General features: G+C 38.6%; 2 protein-coding genes across 2 annotated transcripts; both read right to left on the reverse strand.

The window, feature by feature from the left end:
- Positions 1-384: 384 nt before the first annotated feature.
- Positions 385-5,200, reverse strand: LOC128209537 (uncharacterized). Its single transcript, XM_052913611.1, has 4 exons — positions 4,804-5,200; positions 2,859-3,050; positions 1,052-1,195; positions 385-896 (listed from the first exon to the last, which is right to left on the reverse strand). Exons 1-4 carry the CDS (start codon positions 5,078-5,080, stop codon positions 775-777), a joined length of 735 nt encoding a protein of 244 aa, XP_052769571.1. The 5' UTR covers positions 5,081-5,200; the 3' UTR covers positions 385-774.
- Positions 5,201-5,898: 698 nt separating this feature from the next.
- Positions 5,899-7,885, reverse strand: LOC128208366 (uncharacterized). The gene is made up of 4 exons (XM_052911926.1): positions 7,715-7,885; positions 6,814-6,958; positions 6,431-6,670; positions 5,899-6,209 (listed from the first exon to the last, which is right to left on the reverse strand). The coding sequence occupies exons 1-4, from the start codon at positions 7,883-7,885 to the stop codon at positions 5,899-5,901; spliced, it is 867 nt and encodes a 288-aa protein (XP_052767886.1).
- Positions 7,886-10,230: the final 2,345 nt, after the last annotated feature.

A 10,230-nucleotide genomic window follows, 5' to 3' on the forward strand; every position in this document is an offset into this window, starting at 1 on the left:
TACACTACATAATGCTTTATAAATTCACCTTTTACTTTTTCTCTCCCAGAATTTCTATTTAAATATCATGTCTGAACGACTTGTTCAGAAGATTGTTTGTTTCAGTCTAGAATCCTTATTTATTTCACCGAGTAAGCACCAAAATTTATTTTTCACGAGTGGCGAGGGACATATTCACGTTTAGTTTTCATGGGGTGAAATATATTGCTATCCTACACTGAAATAGACATTTTTTTTTCTTTATATTATATGACTTTTGATTTGGAACCGAGAGCGGGCTAAAATTTCAACACAGTGAAACATATCAAAGTGATATTTTCACTGTTTGAAACAGTGGAATATCCATTTTATTCCACTGATATATCCCTAAAACATTAGAACGCAAATAATAAAATACTTTAATAATATCAAACGTAAAAAGTACTGAAATGCAACGATACACATCACATGATAAGGACAAAACACAGACATGACTAACAATTTATATGGTGCCAAAACGTCAATATATGTCTCTTCCTTAATACTGGTTGACCGCCGAAGTCAAGCGTTTTCGAAACTATATAAACCTACGATTGTCGAGTACAGCGGATGGCCTAATAAAGACATCAGCGTATACAATATGATATTTTGTAAATATACGAATTGAAAGACATCGATGAACATGATCGCGACGTGCCAAGTTCCGTTCACAGTGTTTCGGTGAAAAGTACAACATATATGAACATTCGTCGTGGCGACTTTTGTTATTATTTCACTTGGTAAGCACCACGATCATTAGACGACCATGCTCCTCACTAAAGTATGGTTTTCTTCTGATGTTGTAATGTTTCCCAAGTTGAGGAGTAGCTTTAGGGCCATTGTGAATCCATTTATCCCTGCCAATGCACCGCCAATACCTAAAATGCATGATGACGTGAACATGTTGCAACGAACGATTGTCATGCAAAACAGGAATATTATAATGTAAGGCACAGTCGATTTTGAACCGAGATAATAAGCATACATAATTATGTGTACAGTGTACATCATACACATAAGCGTTAATCATTACCGGTGACAACAAGGCCCCAGGGAGGTTGCATGCTTAGAGAAGTCTTTTTTGCAGCATTTGTGGTGGGGTCTCTCTGGTCTATAAGCGACTGGATTCTGACGTTGAACACTACCGTTATCCCAATCGCACATATACACAGCATGCCTGAAACATATAACACGAAACGCATCACCGCATGTACACAACATGCCTGAAACACAACATGAAACACATCACCGCATATACACAGCATGCCTGAGACAGACAACATGAAACACATCACCGCATTTACGCAGCATGCCTGAAACAAACAACATGAAACACATTACCGCATATATATATATATATATATACACATAAGCGTTATATATATATATATATATACAGCATGCCTGAAACATACAACATAACACACATCACCGCATATACACAGCATGCCTGAAACATACAACATGAAACACATCACCACATATACACAGCATGCCTGAAACATACAACATGAAACACATCACCGCATATACACAGCATGCCTGAAACATACAACATGAAACACATCACCACATATACACAGCATGCCTGAAACATACAACATGAAACACATCACCACATATACACAGCATGCCTGAAACATACAACATGAAACACATCACCGCATATACACAGCATGCCTGAAACATACAACATGAAACACATCACCACATATACACAGCATGCCTGAAACATACAACATGAAACACATCACCACATATACACGATATTTCCGATCTAAAATTAATGTTTTATGGCTTAAACCGTAACTAACGGTTTAACAATTGCATAAAATATTAGTTTTTGAACTTCAATATAAAAATCTGCGATCTGAGTTTTTGTCAGCAGTCTTATATAACTGGCTTCCATGGATTTTCGCAAAAAAATGGCTCGTTCCAAGACAAAAAATAAAAAAAAGTTGTCAAAACGTACAAACTGCGAGAGTGCAGCTTTAAATTTAAGGCAGCACACCCCTAATGAAAACCTCCACTTGAAACTCTTCAATTTTAAACTTTAGCCTATGTTGTTAAGCACAGGACTACAAATCTTTTGAGGTTTTCAAGGTAGTGGTTCGAATCCAGCCAGAAGCACGCATATTTTTTTTATTTTCTTCATCTTTGTTTTCATAAGCTAACATTTTTTTACAGAAGTTAATATTGTATTTTCATTTAAAAGAAATTAAATATATTTCTACACATAAATATTAGCTTCTGTGAGGATTTTATAACTTGCAGGTACGACTGAAATAGGTGGTAGGGAATTACAAACTTTTTTTTTTAATAAGACGGTAAAACATTTTGATTTTTTTTGGCATTATGTTCCCAAAAGATTAAAGATAATTATTAATAAAGAACAGGTCATGAGTCTTTCTAGAACATTTTGATTTTGCTTTTAAACGTCGATGTTTAAATTCTACGCGGTCAAAACAGTATGTTAAAATTGAAATACCATATGGCTATTTCAGTACAGTATGCTTTTATTTATAGGTGATGTGATCAATATTGTATTATTTCTGAAAGCAAATATATTTCTAGTTACTCTGATGCCAAATTATTACCAAAATGTTGAAAAATGAATAAAATAAAGGATTTTTCTTGTCTCTCGGGTGATGTCGTTTTTATCGACAATTCTGAAATGGGGGTGGGGTAATTCAAATTTAAATAAAATTGTTATTTGACGGTAAATTTATTTTAAATTTTGTTTTTGAATCCAGGAAATGATGCACATTAAGAAATTATCGAGCTGATCATAGTTTGAAATGGTGCCCATTAGGAGTGTGCTACCTTAAGAAGCAACATACAGCAAATAATCCAGAACACAATTCCGCTCGCGCACGTGCCCGCTATTCCCCAATCAGACTTGAGGGTTCGACATCGCCGGAAATGCAGAGCGCTCGCTACCTGGGCCGCCAGAGCGAACACCGTGGCGTTTACCATGAGGACCAGTGTCGGGATGTACTGGACTCTCAAACTCTGTACATCCAAACCTGGAACTGGAGGGAAAGGTCATGCATGTATAAAAAGCTGATGTCATTACAAATCTAGAGATTATTTACTCTAGATTTGAATATATATATATATATAAATATATGCTATATTCTCAGTAATTTATTTGGATTTGGTACGCGGATGTTTAAGTAAAATTATGAATCTTCTTGAATGTACACATCATGAATATATCGAATAAAAACTAAATAAAAATAGTTTTACACAGAGCCAAGCTATTAAGGGCAAATGAGTTCATAGAGGAGATAATGAGGTGTACATGGTGGGGGGGGGGGAATTAAGTGTATAGGGGAGAATGAAGTGTATAGGGGGAAGGGAGAATGAGTTGTGTAGGGCAAGAGGGAGGGTGAAGTACATAGGGGAGGATGAAGTGTATAGGGGAGAATGAGCTGTGTAGGGCAAGAGGGAGGATGAAGTGTATAGGGGAGAATGAGCTGTGTAGGGCAAGAGGGAGGATGAAGTGTATAGGGGAGGATGAAGTGTATAGGGGAGAATGAGCTGTGTAGGGCAAGAGGGAGGATGAAGTGTATATGGGAGAGGATGAATGAAGTGTATAGGGGATAATGAGCTGGGTAGGGCAAGAGGGAGGATAAAGTGTGTATGGGAAGAGGAAGGATGAAGTGTATAGGGGAGAATGAGGTGTAAAGGAGAGGAGGGAGAATGAAATGCATAGAGGAGGAGGACGAATGAAGTGTATATCGGTGAGGAAGGAGGATGAAGTGTATTGGGGAGGAGGAAGGATGAAGTGTATAGGGGAGGAGAGAGAATGAAGTGTATGGGGAAGAATGAGTTGTATAAGGGAAGTGGAAAAATGAGCTGTATATGGGAGATGTATAGGGGAGGGGGGAGTATGAAGTGGATAGGGGAGGAAGGAGAATGAAGTGTATAGGGGAGGAGGGAGAATAAAGTGTATAGGGGAGGAGGGAGAATGAAGTGTATAGGGGAGGAGGGAGAATAAAGTGTATACGGGAGGATGGAGTGTATAGGGGAGGAGGTAGGACGAGGTGTATAAGGAAGAAGGGAGAATGAAATGTATAGGGGAGAAGGGAAAATGAAGTGTATAGGTGAGGAGGGAGAATGAAGTGTATAGGGGTTGAAGGAGGATGAAGTGTACAGGGAAGGAGGGAGAATCAAGTGTATAGGGGAGGAGGGTGAATGAAATGTATAGGGGAGGAGGGAGGATGAGGTGTATAGGGGTTGATGGAGGATGAAGTGTATAGGGGAGGAGGGAGGATGAAGTGTATAGGGGAGGAGGGAGAATGAAGTGTATATGGGAGGAGGGAGAATGAAGTGTATAGGGGAGGAGGGAGAATGAAGTGTATAGGGGAGGAGGGAGGATTATGTGTATAGGGGAGGAAGGAGGATGAAGTGTATAGGGGAGGAGGGAGAATGAAGTGTATAGGGGAGGAGAGAGAATGAAGTGTATAGGGGTGGGGAGAGAATAAAGTGTATAGGGGAGGAGGGAGAATAAAGTGTATAGGGGAGGAGGGAGGATTAGGTGTATAGGGGAGGAGGGAGGATTAGGTGTATAGGGGAGGAGGGAGAATGAAGTGTATAGGGGAGAAGGATTAATGAAGTGTATAGGGGCGGTCGGAGGATGAAGTAGTGTCTCTTATATTTCAATATGAAAATAATCAATGTTATTAAGTAAATTGAAATGGTCATGCTTGCGGGTGCCTTTTAATTACTACATAATACATTAAATTACGACACGTTAATTATTTTGTTAACAGAACTCACCATAGGAACTTGAATATAGGTTTTGGTCAACATTCGACGAAATGAAGTCCAAATTTAAGCACTGGTCAACGTAACACTCAACCTTACTGTGTAAGCCCACCTGTACATATACTTCGTTGGAATTATCCAAAAACCTGAACTGATCAGTATTGTCGGCGAACATATACCTGATCACCACCAACGTCCAAGATGGACACAGAAGTCCAACCAAGATACACACCAATGAAACTGTCCCTGTCACAAGTATACACGAACATGTTAAAACATTAAAATCCATTTTCTCATTGTCAATTATCCCACACTACAGTAAACATGTATACCATTTCCAAATACATCGCGTATATGCTGTATACTATATAGCACGTAGTAAATCGGGTGGATATATGATAAGGGAATGATTTACAATCCAACATACTCCTTATATGGATTGTAGTCACGAAATATCTATAAATGGCATAATGTAAACTTTATATAAGCAATAGAAATATTTACTTTGATCGATCTGATATCTGCAAAACATTATCATGATATTGATGCATTTCAAGAAGAAGAAAGAAGAAAAAGAAGAATATAGTATTGAAATGGTAGGGGGACAGCAGGCGTATATGATTCAGGTATTATTGGTCAATATCCTCTCGACGAGGATAAGATTTTTAACAACCGACCAGTCGCCTTGACCACTCGGCCACCTCGTGGTTGCACGCAAAGAACGCCCAATTAACTATAAAGTTCACCGTACTTATGCGCTAAAAATGAAATTATAACAATTAAAAATATTGAGAAAAAATAGTTTTAATACCACAGTTTAGAAGTAAATTAAGTACAGTATACAATGCAAACATCAACATAATGTCATATATCCACGCGCACAAGCACATACATGCGTAGTGGTGTACTAAATTGATGATGTCCATTTTTGTATAAAAATAAACCTATTACATAAAGAACGATACTTGTTTAATGTAATGTTGCCTAAATATGAAAGATGTGGGAAACACTGGAATGATATTTTCAACGAACATGACCATTTATATGAGTCTTTTTGAAATATTCTACATAGAGAGGTAAATTGTTCAGCACAACAAATCACTGCTCTTAGAACGTTCTCCTGCAAGAGTCCGCACAGAAATACACCGGACACACGCTGCCTGGTCCGCTACAGGCCCGTTGGCAAAGTTCGTCCGCACGGGGCTGGCCCACCATGTTTCTCGCCATTTCGCTCGCAATGCAAGCCGGGCCGGAAGTGCCCACCTGTGACGTCATGTTCAGAAGAAGAGTTGGTTGAGGGGCCCATGGTTGCACGGAGGACCGGACGGAGACGTCGGCGCAGCCGTAAAAGTGCTCCTGAGGACCGCAGCCGACTTCTGTACAACATGTACTATTGAGCCAGCAGTTGTTGTTTGAATCTGAAAGTAATAATAATAATAATAATAATAATAATAATATAATAATAATAATAATAATAATAATAATAATAATAATAATAATAATAATAATAATAATAATGATAATAATAATGATAACTAGTAATGAAGATAAAAATAATTAGATTGTATGATTCATTTATACTTAATATGATATTACAATTGTATGATTCACTTTAATATGCGTAATATGCTAGTATTACCTCCGGTCCATATCCACTGGAGGACGCATTGTGTACACGTAAGGCCGGGCGGAAGGAGTAGATCAATATGCTTTTCCCCAAGCCCAGCAGGATCCCCGTTCGGCGCATGCATGTAGCGCGTCTCGCCGAAAGGGGTCATCAATAGATAATGATCCATGCAATCTTGCGTCACGCGCTTCGTGACATCATTGTTTGGGCAGATACGGAACTCGGAATATCCTCCGTGGTTAACGGTGATTTCTATAACAAACAGTGATTCAAAAATTGCAAGTTATACGCTAATACATTATTAAAAAACGTGTGTTGTTTTAATATGTAGAGGAATAGTATTTTTTAAAGCAAATATGACTAAACAATTTATATATAAAACAGCTAGTGCTTACCAATCGTAACTCGTATTCGTTGTCCCTGGGTGTAATTCTGGACAATAATACCCCGGGCGTATTTTCCGCCAGCCTCGTTTTCATACGGCCCTTCATACGGGTCCCCGCACACGCCGCACCTCCCCCCGATCTGTTGATACTGGTGCTGGAAAGGTTTAAAAAGCAGAGTATAGTACAAACATAGAACAGTTTAAGTCATTCGGAACTCCTCGGCCATTTTCCATCAAAAACGACCTCGAATGTATATGGACGGTTTACGATGTCAGAAATCTTAACACTTTAACTACGCTGCAAGTTGATGGCGTAGTAATTTCAATTTTGCAGTTAAACTTAATGACTTCACTCTTGGGAATCATTATTATTTATCCAATAAAACACTCCAATGGCAATCAATTTAGAATAAGTTGGTACAAAATTGTACGAACTACTTCAACTTATCTCCTGGAATACATCCGAGGTTGTTTTCGACGGAAAATGGCCGATGATTTCCGAATGTGTTTAAGTACCTCAAATTATTGTTTTCTATACAATGCTACAAGCACTGGTGTCTCGCGTTGGATTGAACTGTACGATTGCAAATGGACATTTTCACAATATTTAACTACATTCGCGAATAGTGACTGTTGCATGCCTGTTGGAATTCGATTTCGATGAAACTGTACGATAGCCAATGGACATTGTCAAAATGTTTAACCAAATTCGCCAATATTTGACTGTTGCGCGCCTAATAGTATTCGCTTTGCATCGAACTGTATGATTGCAAGTGAAGATTGTAACAATGTTAACTAGATTCGACTATAATTGTCACTAACTAATTAAAAATTAAACCAAGCATCCGAAGGTGAGATTGTTGATATCTCATAGAAATCGAAAACAAGAAAAGAAGCAGTAATTAACTTACCCCATATCCTTTACAGTTGAGTTGGTGGTCCATTGTGTTATGTGGCACGGGAAAATTGAACCTCCAAGCGGAAGAGCGTCCCGGTGGCTCCAGAAGGCGACCATGACCTCTGATCCCGGCCAGAGTGCCTAGCAGGAGCCACGATAACAACAAAACTGCATGACAATTCATCTTAATACATATATATTAGTTCGAATATATTTGCGTTAAATAAGAGTTACAAGTTGTCTTCCACGGGGTGTTCGTTGAAATGAGGATTCATGGTCAGTTTTCAGTATTTATATCATAACCGAGTAGGAAAATTGTCAACATATCAATATGATATAAATGACCCATTTCTTGTAAAAGGACTGTGGAAGGAGCCCAAACATCCTAGTGCATTCCGCGATGTAAGCGGCCTTATCAAAGCGCGGTTTTCCTTAAAGCGGTGACTAATGACCCACGGACCCCACTCATTACCAGAATTTATTATACGAAATTTGGTGTTACGGTGTGTAAAACCCTGCTTCACTCAACTGTTAGTAGTAATCTTTAATATGGTAATTGTGAGAAACTTTAGCATACATTTAAAGTGAATGTTATACTATAGTATGTTTATACATGTGTATTCATGATTATTTTTCGAATTATGCAAAATTCAGTTTTAGGGTCGAGGATCCGTCAAGTTCGGCAATCAAGAGCGTCATGTTCCAGGCGTTAACCCGTTTTGGGCGTCACTGCGTTCCGATACAAATGTCGTAAGAATTTTTATCGTGTAGATTCTGCCTGTTAGTTTACGGGTGTGCCAGGGCACTCTTATAAGCACCGCAAGATGTACGAGTAATATCTCTTATTGAAACGGTGTCCTGGTTAATACTGCACTGCTTGTCTGGCTTCAGTACTGACCGTTTTCAAGAAATCGGCAATTCTTCACATATGAAGGAGGAAGTTTCAGTAACAGATAACAGGATGCGTCGAAACATCTCCCAATGTTATTTTGTAAATGTCTTTTAAAATCGTGTGTTAGATATTTTATCAATCATAGTTGTCATAGTTGAGTTTCAAATTGCAAAATTCCCATTCCAGACCGCGGGGTGGTGAATCACACACTAGTATTAAGATCCTCACCTTCATTTAAACTTTTCCATCCGCGTGTTCATCGTCGGAATGGTTGTCCGGGTACCCAAGGAAGGTCACTTAGTTCATCTGCTGCTTAATATTTTCCATATTATCTCATGGGTAGTTTAGTCTAGCTTTTGGCCCAAAACTAAATACACTGTGTTTCCATCAAATGCTGGTGAAAACCTGGTGGAATTGATGGAAAACTACAACTGTGTCCATTATTGCTGGGGACATTGTTTTCTAATAATACCTTTAACAAGAGTGACACTCACAAAATACGCCCATCAATAATTTCTTGGATTCTAAGACAACTTACTGTCACATTGGCCCTTTGAGAAGCAAGCTTTTCAAGAAGCAAATGATTTGGCACAATATGGCATTAACAGTAGAAAAAAATTATTTTAATTCGAGGGTTTCGAGTCAAAAGGTGCTAAAATGTCTATAATTTTCATAGGCACTTAGATTTTATAGCTACAAACATTTTCAGCAAGTTTGGTGAAGGTCAGATGAGAATTGTTCAAGTTAGAGAGTAGACAAAGCTTAAATGGCAAGGGCAGTAATCCTGAAGTGCTTCGGGGCATTTGGCTGATTATCATACTTGACCGATTTATTTTACCAACAAATATTTTCAGCAAGTTTGGTGAAGATCAGATGATAACTGTTCAAATTAGACAGTGGACAAAGCAAAAATGGCAAATTTTGACCAATTCAAGGGCCATAATCCTGAAGAGCCTGGCTGGTTATAGAACTTTGCCAAGAATATATACCAACAAACATTTATAGTAGCAAGTTTGGTGGAATTCGGATAAAAACTGTTCAAGTTTGAGAGTAGACAAAGCTAAAATGGCCAATTTTGATAAATTCAGGGGGCCATAACTCTGGAGTGCCTAAAGCGATTAGGCTGGTTATCGAACTTGACCTAGATATTTCACCAACAAACACTTTCATGAAGTTTGGTGGAAATTGGATGAGAAATGTTCAAGTTAGAGAGCGGACAAAGCTAAAATGGACAATTTTGACAAATTCAGGGGGCCATAACTCTGGAGTGCCTAAAGCGATTTGGCTGGTTATTGAACTTGACCGAGATATTTCACCAACAAACACTTTCATGACGTTTGGTGGAAATTGGATGAGAAATGATCAAGTTAGAGAGCGGACAAAGCTAAAATGGCCAATTTTGACAAATTCAGGGGGCCATAACTCTGGAGTGCCTAAAGCGATTTGGCTGGTTATCGAACTTGACCTAGATATTTCACCAACAAACACTTTCATGAAGTTTGGTGGAAATTGGATGAGAAATGTTCAAGTTAGAGAGCGGACAACATTGTGGAGCCGCCCGCCATGGGTGTTCCCATAATACGGCCAACGTAAGATGGGCGTATAAAAAGTGCAAAAATAGTAGTTCTTTCGGATTG

The sequence above is a fragment of the Mya arenaria genome, chromosome 11 (assembly GCF_026914265.1).
Source record: "Mya arenaria isolate MELC-2E11 chromosome 11, ASM2691426v1".
Lineage (NCBI taxonomy): Eukaryota > Metazoa > Mollusca > Bivalvia > Myida > Myidae > Mya > Mya arenaria.